Source organism: Chrysemys picta, chromosome 2, assembly GCF_011386835.1.
Source record: "Chrysemys picta bellii isolate R12L10 chromosome 2, ASM1138683v2, whole genome shotgun sequence".
Taxonomy (NCBI): Eukaryota; Metazoa; Chordata; order Testudines; family Emydidae; genus Chrysemys; species Chrysemys picta.
This window is the reverse complement of record NC_088792.1, coordinates 222,824,370-222,844,621: the sequence shown is the minus strand read 5'-3', so window position 1 is coordinate 222,844,621 and position 20,252 is coordinate 222,824,370. Positions and strand designations below refer to the sequence as shown.

At 40.6% G+C, this 20,252-nt stretch overlaps 2 protein-coding genes across 5 annotated transcripts in view; one reads left to right on the top strand and one right to left on the bottom strand.

Moving 5' to 3' along the window:
- TCEA1 (transcription elongation factor A1) overlaps nt 1-2,116 on the top strand; it is a 48,013-nt gene extending 45,897 nt beyond the window's left edge. For all 3 annotated transcript variants that reach the window (XM_005301202.5, XM_065585555.1, XM_008170792.4), the window contains one exon: nt 307-2,116. In XM_005301202.5, the coding sequence (XP_005301259.1) occupies nt 307-315 (9 nt within the window). In that variant the 3' untranslated portion in view covers nt 316-2,116. The remainder of the gene's footprint in view (nt 1-306) is intronic.
- The window catches only part of RGS20 (regulator of G protein signaling 20), a 45,699-nt gene continuing 26,867 nt past the window's right edge, over nt 1,421-20,252 (bottom strand). For both annotated transcript variants that reach the window (XM_005301206.4, XM_065585556.1), the window contains exons 3-5: nt 9,153-9,239; nt 7,992-8,226; nt 1,421-6,349 (exon numbers count right to left, since the gene is read on the bottom strand). In XM_005301206.4, the coding sequence (XP_005301263.2) occupies nt 6,161-6,349; nt 7,992-8,226; nt 9,153-9,239 (511 nt within the window). In that variant the 3' untranslated portion in view covers nt 1,421-6,160. The remainder of the gene's footprint in view (nt 6,350-7,991; nt 8,227-9,152; nt 9,240-20,252) is intronic.

The following is a 20,252-nucleotide window of genomic DNA, read 5'->3' as shown; positions in this document are numbered from 1 at the left end:
TTTGCCCTTTTATTTAATGTTAGGTCAAACCCACACTTCAAGGTATTTAATAACCTGTCACATCTAGAAATTCTTTCATACCAATATAAATGGCTTCAAGACCAAATACACTTTTCTCTGCACTCACTGTGGGCAAGTGAACAGAAAAAAGATTTTCAAACCCTGTAAAGATTCTTGAATGTAAGCAAATGCTGTGACTAATAATTACCACATCTTAGAGCAGTGCCGTCTTCTCTTTCTTCTTGCAAAGAATTAGAAATAAGCTGTATGCAGATACCTCATAAAATATGTCTTTTCTTTTGACAGTTCTGTTAGAAGAAACAACTGTCAAGACACCTGGACCAGTATGAAAGAGGATTTTGTAATTAGCTTTAAGAACTAGGCCAGGCATGTAGGTTCCTGCAAACAAGAAACTTTTTTTTTTTTTTTTTTTTTTTTTTAAAGCAGCATACATCCCTGGAGTTAACCTTTGGTTTTTGACACAACTTCCTTAAATGCTTTCCTATAGTTAATAGTCAGTAGGGCCTGGATGCTCAATTGTACGGTGTATGTTTAAAATATTTTTTCATTTTTATAAGTAAGTTGACATTAAACTTTTATCAATAAACTTTTGGTAACTGAATTGTTTTTCTTAACTATGTGAACAATGTACTGTATATTTTTTTACAGTCTCAAACATACCCACCAGACATATTTTACCTCTGAACTATCTTAAAAATGTATGAATGAAATTTGTATTTGTTTCTTATTGGCATATTCCCACTAATTTTGTGGGGAGGAAGGACAACTAACTTCATTTTAATTATACCAAATCTGCAGTGGTATCTAAATTGCAACTTGTTGGCTCTGTCTGGTTTGTACATACCATTTATGAATTAATGCTTAAATTCTGATCATGAAGTTTGGAACTTTGTTAATGGATCTATTGACCTCTTCTGTTACAATGCTTGGATAAGTTTGCTTATGTAACCAGCATTGATCAGTCCGATTTATTGTATTGCCCTAAAGCCTGTATATTACTACCACTAGATTTTATTTCTGGAGAAATGACTTAAATAGTTTGTTTAAATTTGATCTAATTGGTTTGTTTTGCTTATGTGTTTGATACCAGAGCTCATTTTAGACTTTGTAAATGAGCAAAGACATTTTGTGGCAGGCTGTTTAAATGGCGGTCAGTAACCAGTTGATAAAAAGATAAACTGGTTGGGGAAGTAATATTACTTTACATCAATTCATATAAATGGCATTAGTTTCCTGTGAACTGCTAATGAACTTTATTTTGATATGTAGAATCATTGATGCCAATGATCAAACCAGAGACCAGAATAAATCATTAAAATTATGGTCTTTCACCATCCAGGATGATAGAAAGATTTGTTTTACTAGAATCTGTTTTTTGACAGGGCACCTTTTAAAACACTTTGCAAATGCTATTTAGCAAAGAGCCAGCATGGTTAGAGGACTTAAGATTCTTGCATTTTTGGCAACCTCTATATTTATATTTATCTAAGCTCTGGGGTGGGGAAGGTCTGTCCAATCAGTTCGTGAGGAATTTGTGGGTAGCTGTAGTATGTAAATCCATTTAGTTTCTGGAGAATAAACTCCTTAACTGGAATGGTCAGACAGAATTTTTCTTTTGCTGATTTGCTCTGTAATGGTAGAGACATGGTTTCAAATGAGGCAGGGTTAAAATTCTGAAAACACTTAAGCTGTGAGACCCAAAAAAGAGTTTGCTAAATACTTTAATTTTGCATTACAAATCAAACTATTTCCTATTGAAAGAGAAAAATAGTCTATTCTTTTGGAAGGGAAAATAAATGTGGATAAGAATTTAGCTTGTTATAGACACATCTGCTTTTAAAAAAGGAGGAAATTATTCAAATGTTTCAAAGGTTATTGCATAATTTTATGGAAAGAATTTGGATTCTACTTGTTTGATATTTCTGCTCTAATTCAGAAAGATATTTTTAAAATTAAACTGACTTGAAAAGTGAACAGAATAATCTACAATTTAAAACTTAGCAGGACTGTTTTAATTATGTATCTGAAAATAACTTGAAAATTGTAAGTTGCCTTAGACAACAGCAAAATAACTTAATTATAGATGTGTAGTGTCCATGTGTCTGTCCTTTGTTTTTGGGCATTTCTGAAAGGACAAGTCTAACAAATTGTATTAAGCAAATGTAGTCCTTGTGACTTCAGTGCCAGCTGGACTTTGACAGCAGTGGAAATCTCAGTTAGTTACAGAACAGGCACAGCGTGGTGTGTACGAAGTTCCTCACGTTCTGTCTACCCTCAACCTATCTCTACCCTTACATGAAAGGATAGCTTCCCTTGATACAATAATAATTCACTTTCTGTGCCTGCTCATTTTTGTGAGACTTTCCACAGGAAATCTGCAAATCACTAAAGCCTGTATCACAGTTCAGAGTCTTGTGAGAACTGGAATGAGATATTCTTCATCTAAAGCCACAGCCAGTAGGTAGTAACAGTTTCCGGTACTAGATCCTACAGCTACTTGGGCAAAACTCCCATTGGCCACAATGGGACAAGTTAAGGGCCTTAGTCCCTACTGACCGAGATAGGTTGCTGAATTAAATTGAGTCATCCAGTCCCCATAAAGTTATTGTAGTGTGTTTTAGTATGAAAAGTGTTCTCTTTAACAAGTTTGAGACTGATGCTTACTAATAGTTTAAAACTTGGCTATGTCTTTAGATGAAGAAGTTAAACACAATTTCTCAGGGTGAATTATTAGTTTTTAAATTTCATATTAAGAAGGCTTTAATGGTCATTCTTTGTGTCTCAAAGTGCTCTCTCGTTTTAGAAAGGATACCTAGATATACCATGCTACTGGAACAAATTTTTATGTGATTTAAAATGTATAACCTACAGACGTTTGCTATATTGTACTTCATTATATTGTACTAATGAATTTGGAATTTAAAGTTCAATCTAAAGCACAATGTGGATTGCATCAATTGATGTGTTGGCTGAAGGGGGTCCATGCAATTTTAATATTGCTTAGCAGGTTCATGAAAAGAACACTCTTTAACAGTATGAATGTTCTGTGGGAGTTATTGGTATATAAAGTGCAGACATTTAAAAGCTAGTACCAGTGGAATAGAAGGTTAGTGCAGCTTAATGATGTCCTGCTGCTAGATAAATGCCAACGCAAACCAGCAATGTTTATTTTCAAGCCAGGATATATTGATCCTGTGATAATGGTTTTGACTTCATTTGTTCTGTATAACTTGTGTAGATATGATCACTTTGTCCTCATATTTCTGTAACAATCTAATTAGTATTTCCTAACTCAATGGGACCTAAACTTGGCCCTTGGAAGAGGTTAGTATATTTCACCTGAGATGAGTTTATGCATAGTTACAAATAGTGAAACAAAATGCAGGGAATAAGCTGTCTTTTATGTGTGATTTAATTAATCTTATTTAATCATATATAAAATTCAGTTAAAATGAAGAAATGCTAAAATGTAATACTTAAGGGATGCTGTCAAGAGGCTTAGATCCAATATCTTGAAATTGTGTGACAGGAGGGTATGTTTTAATCACACCGGAAATGAATGGAAAGTTTCCATTAACTTTTCATTTCCCAAGAAATTGACCAGTCTAGCTTAATTGTCCAAGTGAAGTGAAATGCAGAAAGTAAAAACAAGCAGTAGAAATGAGCAAATTAGATTTTTAAAATACTTTCACTGTTAATAGTCTGATACATTTTAAAAAAACTCTGGACAGTATCTCTCTAATTTCAGTAAGTCTCTTCCATTGAGTATAATAGGCTAGAACCCATTGCATTTCATATGATGCACATTTGCTCTGTTTGTCTCCTAGCTCTTAATGAGGCATCTTTAAAAAGATGGGGGAAACATTGAACAAAACTAAATTGTCAGTTTCATGAAATGACACAGCTTTGAACTTTTCTGATGAATATATCTGATCTCTCTAGCAAGCTGAAAGTGACCTAGTTTAACTTCTTTTGTCAGCTTGGTGCTTCTGAAAGGCCTGACACAACCAAATTAATATTTAAGTACAGCATAGTCAATGATAGTCCAAGTTCTCCCAGTGCTACCTCCCCAGCATGCCTATTTTGATCTTTGGCTAGCGCTGAGAGTACTAGCCAGCATGCCAGTTAATATCCGGTGTAAACTGAAACTATTAATTTGAATATTGTCTTATGCTGTGGATATGTCAATGAACTGGACTAAGACCTCTAATTTGACATAACCAGCCGCTAAATGTATTCTAGTAACAACTGGCAGTCACTACTGACTTGGACCAGATTTTAACCAGTGGCCTAGAAGAGCTCTTTTCTTTTTAACTGAGTCATCCAACCCCGCAAGGCAGCTGGCAGCACTGTTTTGCAGTGTTACTTGTTAAATGTTGCTTAAATCATTTTTTTCCAACTGACATGTTAAATGTTGTGTTTTTTATAGAAATAGATGATGGAAACTATTTGGCCACAGCTGTTGCTTACAACTTACCTTGTATCAGGTCTTCTCCCTTGATATTGTGTGGTGACAAAGCTCATTATTTTTTTTTTAATGGGATTAACACTGAAAGACCAAAACGTATCTCCTGCATGGTGCATTGAACAAGCAAGGAAATTAGCACATGCCTGAATTTTCCCCCAGTGAGAAGGAGTTTAGTGTTTGTATCATAGTGCACAGATGGGAGAACTGCTGATAGGCTGGAGAAAGATTGCAATAGCTTCCCAGAAAAAGCAATGCAAAACTACCTGTATGAATCCCTTTTAAAGCAATGATTTTTCAGTCTCCACCCTTCTCTCCACGTACCTTGTGCTTCACATCTCACTGCATTCATTCAAATCAATACACAGGAAACTACCACTGAAGGGAATTCTACAGTAAACTAAAATGTATGTAGTGGAATTACATTAAACTACAGTGTATTTTGGCTTAATTACTATAGATTAAGCAACTCTGTAAAAAATGGAACTATAAATTGGTACTTAAAGGCAGTTTGTTTAACTTCTTCCTAGATTTAGCTATGATGATTAATTCTGGGGTGTGTCGAAATGCCATATGGTAATAGGTATGAGACTTGGCAAAAAGCACTAATCTGCATATACAAGTGCAATATATTAGAGATACCAGAAATACAAGTAGGAAGCTTGTGAAGCTTGTGGAAGAATACTGCTTTACTTTGAGGTCTTCTGAGCCTGAATTAATGCCATATCCCTGGAAGCTTGATTTAACTTGCTTTTGTATGAAGTATATGAATATCACCTCTGAAGTAAGCAACCCCCAAACAATCTGGCCTGTAATTTAGGATTTTCAACGTCTATGAACACATCAAATGGCTGCTACTGCAGAGCTCTAGGGACTAAATACTGAAATATTAATTACCATTTTTTGCATCTGCCTTTGCAGTGAGGAGAACAACACATGAGAATTCTTGTGCTTTATTTGATTATAAATGCCCAGGTTCTTCCCTCTCCTAAATTCTTCAGCTTTTATAAACATTAACAGTTTGAACTTACAAATGTTTTCAGCAGACTCTGATAGTAAAATAACACTTTTCAATAAGAGAATTTTATAGGCAGTATTATTCCAAACCACTAGCTTCCATAAACTTGAGGTTGTTCTATTTCATTGCCATGAGCACATTGCTTATATGTATCAGGTAGCCACTCCAAGACATCTCCACTTCATAAGTAGTGACCAGGTTGTACTATTATAAAATGTGAGGCTTCAGTCTAGTGTCGCCCAGGTATCAACACGCAAGTATTTTTACTGTGGCTGCACAATGGTGGGGGGAAGGGTGAGAGCAGTCATATCTAACAGTTTAAAAAAATATATTGGAGAGTTATTTCTTTCCAGAGTGGTAATTTTAACTTCTCCTATTAGTTCATGTCCAAGTACATTCTGCTATTGTAAAAATACGACTTTTTAAACATCTAACTATCTCTACATTCTCCTTTGCAAAGTGTCACTTAAGTTGATCAGAGGCTGCAGTTAGTTGTGGTGTCAGAGCCCTCTGCAGGTTAAAACATTGACAGTCCATATTAAAATATGCCTGAGTTTATTTTCAGGTAGATATCCTATTAACTCTAAATTCCCTGTTGGTTGATGTAGCCCAGAGTTCCATTTCTGTTTTTTTAATAAATACATTAATAAAAAATATTATGCTTTGATGGATTTCTCAGATAAGGACTGAAGCAAGTCCTTATAAATAGCAGAGTTCATAAACCGTGGGTAGGAGTCTCTATGCATTAAGGTGTAAATCTGAAGCTGTGCATCATCAAAAGTATGTTGTGATGGTTCCAGCATATTTCGGTTGATAACTTCCCTTACTCTGGAGTCCAGGCTGACCTGTGCATTAAAAAAAGCATTTGTTGACATTGGTAATAGCGCACATACTTTTCCAGCTCTACCCACTTAAAGCTCCCCCCCACCCCCCCACCTCCCATTTCAATCTTCACCCCTGAAAAAGTGTAAAGGGTCTCAGATATACATAGAGAGAATTATCACGCCCAACTTCGGATGCAATTATCTCCTCAAGTAGTGGAATCCTCTCAAAGACGGCCTTATTTTAAACAATGCTGTCTGGAATCCTATTTGTGCTAAATTCTGACAATACAGCTGGAATTTTTGCTCTTTCTGCTTAATAGTGCAGTGAATTTTTAATTTTGTGTGACTCGCTTTTGTTTCCTTGGGAATAAGTGTTGTCTGAGGCTGAATTCATAGCAACAGAATTAACCAGAAAGAAGCTGCAGCCGGTAGAAATGTTATTTAAGCAAATCTTTTTACTAAAGAGCAGGCAGAATTAGACATAAATTGCAAATAGTTATATCATGGTTCCATGAGAGCGATATTGTGAAAATTTAAATTTCAGTGAGGTGGCAGTCTCAAAGATATTGTGTTAACAGCTACTAGATTTCAGTAGTGCTTGTATCTGTATATAAGTAGTGCTTTTTCCACCACTCTGGCTAATAAGCTTTTGACTGATATTTGAGTTTATAGTTCTTCAGAACGAGAAACCAACTAAACAAACTCAACCTTGTTGTAGTGTAATGTTCAGTGTATAAAATATTTGCCAATATCAGACTGGTAGATAGCTTTGTATATCTGCTAATTTTAAGATAAACTTTTATTTATGGTTAACTTTTGCTGTATAGCAGGAGTTTTCAAAACAGATTATATTTGAGCAATTCCTTTAAATTTTACAGTTAAAGGTTTTAAACATGTTAAGATCTCCCATTTCATTTTTAACTGCTAAGAAAAAAACCTAGCTTGTTTGGTTATTTAAGCGAGGACAATGCTCTTTGCCCTGTTATGCCTAGAAATTACAGGTGTCTAAAATCAGTGCTTTATAGTACCACATCTGCTGCTTTGTCTGTTAACTGGGAAGATGGAGGATAGTTTCAACCATGGCACCCTTATGCCTTCACTTTCTAAGTCTCCATTATTAGTAGGCTTGGAAGGATTAGATTTTTATCAGTAAATGTAGATAAGCATCAATTTCACTGTTTACACAAACCAAAATTTCCATCTGATCAAAATTTACAGATAGGCAAAGTGAGGAAAAATGCTGCTTGAGAACTTAGTTGGATTTAAGGAAATGTACTTTGTATATTTTGATATGCATCTTGACATTGTGTGTTTTAATAATTATAAAGCATTAGCTTTTTGAACCCCAGGGTCTGCTGTCATTAAATAATTGTCTGACCCTGACATAAGTTTCTGCAAATGTGAAAATGTAAATGGATAAAGATTGAAAAATGCTTAAAACCCATAATATTGCAGAAGTGTGAAAATGTAAATAAAAATTAAGCTTAAAATAGATATTATCTCAGTTATAAACAAACAAGAATCAAATTCTGCCAAGCCTAATTATTAGCAATGAACGTCATAAGACCTGTATCCCTTGGTTTAGCTGTCTTTGCCTTTATTCATGTTACAACCACCACTGTGCAATGCAGAATTAAAGAATGACCTGTGGAGGGAAACACACCTCTTTTGGAGAAAGGATAGAAATATAATCTTCATAGATTAACCTTGCTTTTTCTTCTATGACACTCTTGTTGGATTCCTGCTTTAACTCCTCACAGGCCATCCAGAAAAGCATGTTCTCTTCACTGAATTCTGTTCGGAGGAACTCCCGGAAAGCATTTCTGCCCGCTGGAGTGATCATTAACTTGTCAAATGACTGAGCCCAGGCATTTACTTCTTCAAGAGTAGGAGTGGGACTTGAATGAGAGAATAGAAAAGGAGGTATTGATGCTAGTTACTCAAAATTCAGTCACTAAACAAGGCATTTGCTCTCACTGAAAGAAAAAAGTGAGCTTTACATGAGTCTAATGCATGGTAGTTTGGACTGTTAACTGATACTCAATACTCTCACCCTGCTGTGAAGCTCTAGTAAACTTAGGGTTCAGAGGATTGTGGCAGATAAAATGTGATCAAATGTTCCGATGACGTACACTAGCTTTATTTTAAAGCAATACCTGAAGTTAATGTACAACAAAAAAACTTTATGCAACCCCTGAACATGTTTTCTAGGCTTCAGATGCACAGTTGTCTTTTTGGTTAGTCAGTGTCGCCATTACGGTATAAATATGTGTACAGTGAAGGCCAAGATATTAATATGTTTATAGCTGTTACCGCAAAAGCTATACTCCTATCTTGGTTTGTATAGGCCCCCATCATAGCATCTGAGCACCCAGGAAAGGATAGCAAAAGTTAATTAGTTGCCTGACTAATGATAGGATCTATGTTCTCCCTTGTTTATTATTCCTTATTGAAAGCTGGGCACTACCAGTTGGATTGGTTAAGTTTTTCACAAAAGTTATGGAAATGAGGGAGGAAAAAATTAGACTTGTAGGAGAAAGTAAAGACGGAATCTCCCAATGTTGCTATTGTACCACCGTACAGTGTAAGCTATCCCAATATAGAATTTTTTTTAAGTATGGGCTTTGGATCAGGCTATGAATTAATGAAAGGTTCGAGTGGGAATGTTAGTAACATTCAGCTAGAGATGGCTGAGAATTGAATTTAAATAGATGGTGCATGGATGGCAGCAGGGGAGTAATTTGTGCATTTCAAACCATTTGCCTTGCAGATTTAGCTGTTTTATATATATATATATATAAATGCTCAAAGAAAGAAAGGATACCTCTCCTCACAGTTTGGAATACTCTCTGCTCTGAGTTCATGGGATGTCCTCCTTGCTCTCTCTTCATCTTGATTCCTAACAGTAAGACTGCAAGGTAGCAAACAGATAACTCAGTCAAGTTTATATAAGGAAGAGCTTGAAACTACATCAAATTGTTGATATTTAATATTTTACACACATTTGGTTTACCTTACCTAAAAGGGATAGAAATTACCTGTACCCTTTTATTTCATGATTCTCCTCGTGCACTAGTTTTACATCAGTGTAAATCCAGCAACCTTAACAAAGCTACTCCAGTTGCCAGGAGAATTTGGTTATCCAGTGTAGTTTCTCAATGCAATCTAGAGGGAGTTTGGTATGTGCTTCAAAATGTATGGTGCAATCCAGAAAACACTAGCATTCTGGACTAGCTCTCTGAGTGGGGCTACTTATGGTAATAAGTACTATGCTTAATAGTATATATCTTGACATAGTGTGGCCAGCATTGTAACTGGGACTGTTCATGGTAATAAGCATTAAACTCAGTATTTGCAGGATTAATATGAGGCTTACATACATGCCAAAGTCTCCCTACCGAGGCTCATTGAAAGCTCTCTCAGCACTCTTCAATGGAAGCAGGTGTCAAGTCCTCTTCCTGGTCAAATTCCAGTGTATTAGTAGTAATTTTCTAGCTCACTTAAATTCCCCAGCGCTTTCAGTTAGAGAACCTATCCTTGTTTCTAGACCTAAAACTTCCAAAGCTTGTGTATTTTCCTTTCACAGAGTGGGTGCTATATTCTTTCTTATAGGGGAGGGGAATAAACTGATCTTATTCTCCCTCTCCCTCTGTAAAGCACTTTTGAATTTGTCAGGAGAAAAAGGCACCAAGTAAATTATAAGGCACTATCCATAGTGTAACTGGATTTCCAAGCTCTTACCACACTTGACAACCCCGGGAGCTTGATAGAATTTCTGGGGAATAATTTGAAATCAATTTCTTGGTTTATCTTTAGCATTATTACATGAAAGAAAGGTATGGTTATCACTTAGGTTTACCTATTTCATTTGCTCACCTCCTTTTAAACTTATGGCTTATATCTTACCTCCAACTTCGCTACCTGAATTAGTTCTAACCTTTTCCTTCCTCAAGCATTTGTCTATAGTCTGCGGAGACCTCCACGCAGGTCTGTAGAATTTAAAAATGTTAAGGACCGAGCAGTGCAGTTGAAGATTGGGAAGGAGGAGAGATGCGTTGTCTCCTACAAAGTAGTCCACACAGTGGAAAGATGGAGAACCTTTGCTGGAACTAAGTCGAGTACGGGGGTCACACTACTCACTGCAGCTCATTTTATGTAATGCCTTCAAATCACTGAGCTACCTTAATTCCCTTTCTCTGTAAAGGGAGAAGTAGCATAATTGTAAAAGAACTATAATATCACCTTATCCCCTGGGTCTCATGATTTAAAGGGGGGAGGGAGGGAAGGACCTAATAGTGACCATTGATCCTGGTTTGTTTGTTTTTAAAGTTGTGTTTTCCATAAACAGCAAGAATATGCTTCTGCATGACATATTTTAGACTGAAGGAGACAAAAGAACAAATGTCTCCATAGGATAGCATTCTGCCTCCTTTGGAATACGCAATATTTACTGTGCCTTACAAACTGGTAGCTACTCCTGCAGAGAAGAAGACTCCCTAAAAGTGTAAAAGTGCAGAGCAGAGAGAACAAACTATTTACATAGCTACATCTATCTCGGGCTCCAAAAGGATAACAAGTATGTGACTTAAGTTGTAACTGCAGCACAGACTTTGGGCATCCAGGCATTGGGACTCATTTCCTAGTCCCATAATGGTTCATTCTAATTCTAGTATTGAAAGGGCTGTGAATAGTGAAGTCTCTGCTTCTCAGCCACATGACTCATGTGGACTGTTATTTTTGTTTCTATTCATAATTTTTCAGTGGAAAGCACTTGAGCTATTTTGAGGAAAGACATTCTGTGAATAGGGATTATAAATAGAACATTTAATTGCAGTTTGTTTCGCATTCCTTGCTACTATAAAACAGTTGTTCTCAGAAAATTACAAGTGATTTTAAGGCAGAGAAAAGCTGCTTTGTTTGTAGCCTGCACCCAGTTCCCAGGCTATTCTTAAATGGCAACAGGAATTTTAAGCGCCATCAAAATTGAGTAATTTCAACACCCCATTGAGTAAATAGCTTGCTTTGTACCATTTCAACATTTATGCTGCTTTTTCTGTGCCTGACAGAGAGTATAAGATAAAAGAGCGGAGGAGTAGTTATCAACAATTCAAAGGAAATAGTGGAAAGTGAAGTTTATATTAATCTATTAAGTCAGTGTACATGAAGTGCTTTTATTTCCTTTTCTTGGGCAATCCATAGATATGGGTGTATCTTATATGTATACACCTATGGGCTAAAACCATCCTTGACTCTTTGATCTTACCAGTGTTACACAGTTGTCAATACACTGGAACTTGGAGGCTCAGTTACTCACTGGGGTGTGGAAATTATTCGGTTGGTGGTGTTTTCTTAGGACCAGATCTAAATGTCTTTCAATCAGTCCTTTCTTGTGAAATTGTCTACACTGGCAAGTTACTGCGCAGTCAAGCAGCTTTCTGTGGTGTAACTCCTGAGGTGTACACAATGCCAAGCCACTTTGTGCGCAGAAACTCCTCAGCTGCAGCATTCCAAAAAACCCACCTCGACAAGAGTCGTGAGCCTTACAGTGCAGAGGCTCCAGCGCTGCATTGGCAGGGTAAACAAATTACAGCACAGAAAGCAATCAGTTAGCTCCCGAAGTGTCCCATAATCCCTCAAGTGGCTGCTCTGCTCATTGTTGTGAACTCGACTGGCTGCCCTGAAGGCATGTACCCCTCCCCTTTCAAAGCTCTGTTTCTGACAGCCCTTGTGTGCTGTGCTGATCTGCTCCGGGACAGAAAGCAAACCATTAATTGAACACGGAGGGGGGTGGTGTGTGTGTGTGTGTGAGAGAGAGAGAGAGAGAGATTGATTGCTGGGCAGAGAGCTGGGGAGGGAGGCAGGGCTGACTCCAGCCACCAGCCCAGCAAGCAGGTGCTTGGGGCGGCCAATGGAGAGGGGCGGCACGTCCGGCTCTTTGGCGGCAATTCAGCAGCGGGTCCCTCGCTCCCTCTCGGAGCAAAGGACCCTGGAGCCAGCCCTGGGCAAGGACTGATGTTGGGGTTTCCCCCACCCCCTGTCTCAGGACTGGTTGCTTCCTGTTGCTGTCTGTCTTACAAGACAGCATTCTGACATACTCTGTCCCCTAAAACACACTGTCTCTCTTCCCCGCACCATACACACACACTCTCCTGTCACACATTCTGCCCCCTGCCCTTCAGTTGAAAAGCAGCTGGCAATGTAGTAGGATGCCCATGGAATAATGGGATTGGGAAACCTGCATTATGTGATGCTGTGCCTGCCCCATGAGGCATTGCAAACCCTTTCCAAAGCACCCTGCGGCCAGTTGCACAGTGGGATAGCTACCACAATGCACTGCTCTCTTTGCCATTGCAAGAACTGCTAATGTGGATGTGCTCCACCATCTCAAGGAGCACAGTGTGGACACGCAACAGCGGTTTAATTCCAGCGCTTTAATAAAAGTGGTATAACTTGTTGCATAGAAACTTGCCAGTGTAGACATACCCAAAATGTGTTCCTTTTGCTGTCATTTATTATACTATGCTATGCAGGACCATGCACAATGGAACCCCAACCTGGTTGGCCTCTAGGCACTACCACAGTGTAAACGTTTAAAAAACATTCAATATAAAAAGTAAGTCTTAAAATATTTCCATATTATCTGATAACTATTGACATAATTGCGGGACTTCTTTTTGTTGATTGCAGGGTGATTAATTTGATAGCCAGTATGCTTATGTTCTGAAGTCAGGTGCTGTGCAAGCACAAAAAATGATTTTTATAGGATATTTTCTCAGTCTGACATATAAAATGTTAACAGCACAATTCCCATTTATAATAATTGGAGTTGCTCAGTTACTGCTTTATACATGCACCAAAGTTCTTTTGTAGGTTGAGGTAAACTGGGGCAACAGAGAATTACTTCTTACAGTAGATGCAACCGTGTATTCCACTTAAGGGTGTGTGTGTGTGTGTCCAGAACACCGGAGCCAGAGCATTTTGTCTACCAGTACCTGTAGTGAAGCGGTGCTTGCGCCTCGTGGCTATAGCCCCTTCTATATGAGGTGGCACTGCCTTGACCCCCCCCCCTCAGTTTCTTCTTACTGCCCAGGGCTGGAGTCAGAGTTCTGTGTGGTTTTCACCTCACAATCCCTTTATTTTTAGTGACTTTTCTAGTTGTATATAGTTAATTAGTACCCTTACGGCAATGTTAATTAGATTTAGTGTTAGTTAGCTGTAGTTTAAATATTTCCCTTGTGATGCCCTCACCAGGGTTTAAACATTCTGTCATGTGCGGGAGCGATCGCCAATAATGATCCCCCAACATGGTGCTTGTTGTGCCTAGGTGAAGCCCACATCAAGGAGTGGTGGTCGATTTGCAGATTATTCACCAAATGGACTTGGGTGGTGAGGGATCTTCGTCTGAAGCAGCAGTTGCTTGAACAGACCATGCGGCCTCCTTTGGCACTGAGGCCCATGTCAAATTGGAGGTCACCCTTGAGTTCTGAGAGAGCTACCATTTTGTGTCCTGGATCTGGCAACTCGTCCGAAAAGATGGAGTTGTTCCCTGTCAAGTGCTCTGAGGAAAAGGTTTCATAGGACCGACTGAAGCCACTTCAGGTCACATGGGGACTTATCTCCCTCCTCCAGAAGGAGCACAGATCAGCATGGGTCGAATGCTGGTGCATGGGACAGAGCAGTCCTATCAACCGCTCCCCAACTGCTCTGTGCAAGGAGGTCAAAGACACCATATTGTTGACTCTGGTTCCAGCCCTGGGGCATCCACTGAGTCCAGGACCAACAAGGGCAATGCCGGCACTGAGTGTTTCTGCATCAGCGGCATAGCAGCCAGCAACAGACCTCTACCTTTCTGTCCTAACCTTGCCCTTAGTCCAGGACTTTGCCAAGGCTGCATCCTTTATAGCTCCATTGTCTGGGCAGGCTGTTGACCATGTGGGACTGTCTGCACCATACCCTGCTGTTTCCCTTTCACAGTCAGTGGAAGTGGGGCTGTTGCTGAGCTCAGCACAATGGACCTCCCTGGCATCAGGACCATCTTTGGCACCACTTGGTTGCATCCCTGGAATTCAAGTCGAGTTCCTGCAGGAGAACAGGTTAGTGGATATCCTGCAGCCATCTTTCCCTGGGAGAGTAGCCCTCCCTATTAATGATGCAGTCCTTGCAGACCTGCTAAGGTCCTCTGGAGCACACCAGCTTTGGCACTACCTGCAGCAAAGCACATGGAGAAACGCTACTTCATTCCGGTGCAGGGGTGTGAAAGTTTTTACTCACATCCGTCCCCAGATTCTGGGGTCGTAACCGTGGTGAATAACAGCCCAGCAGAGCAGCTTTAAGACCCCTCCCAAGGATAAGGACTCTGAATGAGTGGACCTGATGGGCAAGAATATTTACACCTCCTCTTCCTTGCGGATTGCTAACCAGCAGACATTGTTGTCCCAGTACAACTTTGTGAACTGGGTGGCTATGTCTAAGTTTGCAGACCAGCTGCACAAAGCCATGACTGAGGAATTTCAGTCATTTGTCACCAAAGGCTGCTTGGTGGCTAAGACTTTGTTGCAATCCATGCTGGACATTGCAGATACTTTTGGCCCGAGTGATGGCCTCGGTGATGACCATGAGAAGGATTTCCTGGCTGCAGAATTCAGGCATTGTTCCCCATGTGCAACAGGCCATAGAGAATTTGCCCTTCGATGACCAAGCACTGTTTTCAGCCAAGATGGATGAGACTCTGAACTCCTTCAAGGGCTCTAAGACTACCTTCTAGTCCTTGGGGTGTATACATCAGCAGTGCAGAGGTACCACTATGGTGATCAACAGTAGCAGCAGCAGTATTGTCCCCGGCGCACATTTGGGCAGCTTTTCCTTCCCCCCCCCCAAGACAGTGGAACTATCCCAGAAAAGGGCATAGATCCCATAGGAGGAGAAAGTCAGGTCTGGGATTTGGTCAGTCCACAAATGTCCCCCAAGTACCTATTTTGACTCCTTGGTTCAGAGCAGTGTTCCAGTCATTGCTCCGTTCTCCCCGTTCCCTCCATTTGGGGACAGGGTGACCCATTTCTACTATGCTTGGAGCTTGATCATGGCAGCTGGGTCCTAAGCACTGTCAGATTAGGCTATGCAATCCAGTTCCCCGCCATCCGTTCCCGCCCCTCTTCAGGGACCCTTCTCACAAGGTATTGTTCCTCAAGCAGGTTTGCGGTCCACTGGTTTTGGGAGCGGGGGAGGAGTTCTGCTAGAACACTGGAGTCATAGGTGCTATTCCTGATAATTTCTGGTGCCCAAATCAAGGGGGAGGGTTAAGACCCATTATCAACCTTCAGTGTCAACAAAAATATCAGATGTATGAGGTTCAAAATGGTCACTCTATTTACTATCCTTCCCGTATTGTCTCAGAATGATTGGTTTGTTGCTCTGGACCTTCAGGATGCCTACTTTCATATGGTGATTTTGCCAGGTCACAGAAAATTCCTTCTATTTGTCATAGCAGAGCACCATTTTCAGTATATGATGCTTCCATTTGGATTCTCTTATGACCATGCATTTGGACAGCTCAGAAAGAGAGAAATCCACATCTTCTCATACCTGCATGACTGGTTACTGAGGGACAGGTCCAGAGAGGAAGTTCTTTCTCACTTCGACATTACACTGCACTTCATCAGCCGTCTGGACAGGGACGGCTCTACCATTTTTGCCGCCCCAAGCAAAAAAAAAAGCTTCTCAGACTGTGCCACCCCAAGAATGGCCGGAATACCGCGCCCAGGCACGTGCTTCCTCTGCTGGTGCCGGCCCTGCATCTGGGTGTCATTCTAAACACTGGGAAGTCAAATATGGTTCCCACTCAGAAAATAGAGTTCACTGGGGCCCTAGTACACTCTATGAGTTTGAGAATGTTTCTGCCAACTGGCCATTTTCAGGTAATTCACCATCTTTACCTCAGTCTCCAGTCTCAGCTTTCCATGGCAGTTTAGATGTGCCTGAGGCTCTTGGGCCACATGTCCACTTGCATGCAGATGGTCCAGTTTGCAAGGTTGCACCTTCACCCTCTCCAAATGTGACTTGGGACTATTTACCATCCGACTCTTTACCCCCATCTTTCTCAACTGGTCCTGGACTCCTTGCAGTGGTGGATGTGTTCAGAGAAGGTTTGCCAGGGTGTCCAGTCCTTACTAACCAGGTCTCTTGTCATTGATGCTTCTCTGATGGATTGGGGGGCACATGTGGGGTTGCTGAAAGTTGAAGGTCTGTGGTCAGAGCAGGAGTGCTCACAGCATATCAACATGCTAGAGCATTCAGGGAAGATCTGTCTTTTCCATTGCCATGGTAGCAAGATCCTCCAGTCTGACAGCTGGTTCCTCTGTGGGACCTTAACACAGTCCTAGCAGCTTTAATGGGACCTCCATTTGAGCCTCTGGCATTGGGTCCCTTTCCACTGTTGTGGAAAGCGGAGTAATAACATCTGCAAGAAGAGTGTAAGAGTTGCAGGCTCTGATGGCGGAGCCTCCTTGTACACAATTGTCTGAAGACAAAGTGACTTTATGATCACACTCAAAATTTTTGTTTAAAGTGGTGTCTCAGTTTCATTTGAACCAGGCAGTATGTTTACCTGTTATTTCCTAAGCCACATTCATCTCATTAGATGTCAAGCAATGTCAAGCCTTCTATCTGGATAGGACTAAGCTGTTTCGGGCTTTGCCTTGCCTGTTTGTGCATATGCAAATCATATGAAGAAGCAAGCAGTCTCTTCACAGACTCTTTAAATGGATAAGATCCTGTACCATGACTGCATATGAAAAAACTTCAGCTATGCCTCCTCAGTAGGTATGAGCTCATTCTAAGAGAGCACAAGCTACGTCAATAGTGTTCCTGAGTGACATCTCAATATTGGACAGGGCTGTCATATGGTTGTCCATACATACATTTATGAACCGTTATGTCATCACCACATCTTCCAGAGTAGATGCAGGTTTTGGTAGGGAGGTCTTGCAAGCCTTGTTTAGGTAGACTGAGCCCAGCCTCCCAGGGTTCTGCCTGTGAGTCATCTAAGTGAAATACACAGCTGCATCTACTCAAAGAAGAAATGGCTACCTACTGTAACTATGGTTCTTCAAGATGTGGTGCAGATGTGTATTCCATGACCCACCCTCCATGCCCTCTGCATCAGAGTCTAGGCTCTGGGCATTTGAAGTGAAGAAACTGAGGGGGGGGGGGGCTGTGCCACCTCATATAGCTAAGGGAGGGGCTATGGCCATGAGGCACAAGCATCGCTTCTCTATGGGTACTGCTAGGCAAAATTATCCGAGCATGCACACACCTAAGTGGAATATACGTCTGCATCACATCTCAAAGAATCACAGTTGCAGTAAGTAACCATTTCATATACAGGTTGGCCACTTTATTTTTGGACCCAGAAGTTTGCCTACTTTTATCTGAATGTGAGGTAAAGAAGCTTCAAGGACAAAGTCTTCAGTCTTGCAAATCTGAACAGCAAGAGAGATTTATTCTGTCCACAAATAGTGGATCTTAAAAGTGAATGGGTGGAGTGGGGTCATGGCCACATGCAGTTCCATCGACTTGGTACAGTGTTGCAGATTCACTCAGGAAAAACAATTCTCATCACTAAAGGTACCGTAAGATACCACTATAATGTGACAAGTGACTTATTAAGGAAAAGGGATGGCTATCTTAGTTTGTGATAAGACTGACACGCTACTAAAATATGAATTCCTGGAATAAATAAGGGGATGGCAACCTCATATTTAGTCAAGAAAGCAAAAGCCTGTAGTGAGAGAAAAACTAAATATAGGTAGTACTGTCTTCTGCCTGCTAGGTGCTGAATGCCCTCAACTCCCACTGGGAGTTCTCCATCTTGCAGGAACCGTCCCTGTACAAGTTAATTTTTAACCTATTCTTATGACATCTTCCAGGAACCAAATGTCCCAAAGCTCTGTAGTGATCCTCTCTATATAGTTATTCTATTTTAGTGGGCCTGGATCTTAAATGCAAAGCTGGATATTCTGTCAGGTCACTAACAGCCAATGAGATTTCTCATAGTAAATAAGAACCTCATTGACTGACAGATTTGAACCCACCTTACACTCTTTCATTGCACCTCTTTCTGTCCGCTCTATTCTAGAGGAATAATTTTAATTTGGCCATTCCTAGCAATCCACCAAAGCCATGGGTGAAAGTAGCCCAATGTTACAACTACCTGCAGTTGGTTATTACTGTTGTTTAGCATTAGTATGTAATGCCTTTCATGGGCAAAGCATATAAAGATCTGGTTGTTTAAAAAGCTTTCTGCAGTTGCCAGAATCTCAATCTTTACGATACTACTAAACATGGCCATAATCATTCTCATAGAAAGAGACTCTGCACTAATTCACATCTATCTCTACTCCTTATGAACAATTTCCTTTTTTGTTTCTCGAGGTTAAAGCACAAAATCAGGAGCCAGGAGATCTGGGTTCTAAATTCCTACCTCTATCCTAACTTGCTTTGTGTGACACTGGCCATGTCACTCAATGTCTCTGTGTCTCAGTTTCTCTGTCGTAAAATTGGGATAATAATACTTCCATGCCTGAGACATGTTTTTCTACATTTGAGTGAGAATGGATTTTTAATGCAAGGAAGCAAAATTAGGAACTTAACATTGCAGACTAATTTCATTTAAATTTGCCTTACTGCGCCAAAATTTATAGATTTAGTCTGACTCCAGTATAACATAGGCCATAGAACCCAGCCAGTAATTTCTCTATCAAGATCATAACATCTGTTGGAGCTAAAGCATCTCTTAGGGTGTACACATACCCTATGGATAGGTCCCTACTAAATTTATGGCCATGAAAAATGTGTCACGGACCATGAAATCTGGTCTCCTCCTGTGAAATCTGGTCTTTTGAGTGCTTTTATCCTATACCATACAGATTTCATGGGGGAAATCAGCGATTCTCAAATTGGGGGTCCTGACCCAAATGGGAGTTGCAAGGGGGTTGGATGGTTATTTTAGAGGGGTCCCAGTGTTACCATCCTTCTGTGCTGCCTTCAGAGGTGGGCTGCCACAGAGTGTCGGCTGTTGGCCAGGCACCCAGCTCTGAAGGCACTGCCCCACCAGCAGCAGCCCAGAAATAAATACCATTCCACCCTTACTTCTGTGCTGCTGCCTTCAGAACTGGGTGGCTGGAGAGTGGCGGCTGCTGACTGAGGGTCCAGCTCTGCGGGCAGCAGCACAGAAATAAGGGTGGCAATACCACACCATGCCATCCTTACTTCTGCGCTGCTGGTGGTGGCAGTTCTGCCTTCAGAGCTGGGATCCCAGCCAGCAGCTGCCGCTTTTCAGCTGCCCAGCTCTGAAGGCAGGGCCACTACCAGCAACAGCGCAGAAGTAAGGGTAGCAGTTCTGCAACACCCCCTACAATTATCTTGTGACACCCCCCCCCCCAACTCCTTTTTTGGTCAGGACCCCTACAACTACAACACCGTGAAATTTTAGATTTAAATAGGTGAAATCGTGAAATTTATTATTTTTAAAATCCTATGACCATGAAATTGACCAAAATGGACCATGAATTTGGTAGGGCCCTACCTATGGTGGTGCAGCTGTGGCACTGTAATGCCGCAGCGTAGGCACTTCCTACATGGATGGAAGAGGTTTTTCCATTGATATAGTTAATCCACCTTTCCAAGAGATGGTAGCTAAGTCAACAGAAAAATTCTTCCAGCAACCTTAGGAATCTTCTTGCTTCACCAGTGATGCCAACCTAAATGTTCCATTTTTCCCACAACCATCTCCAAGCCTTTTCAGTATAGCTCCTCATGCATAGAGGCCAGTATTTTCAGACTTGGATGCCTGAAGTTGATCCATAGACTAACCAGGAACTGCAGGTGCTTAGTACCTCTGAAAAATCAATGTCCTCTTCGTTTTGTT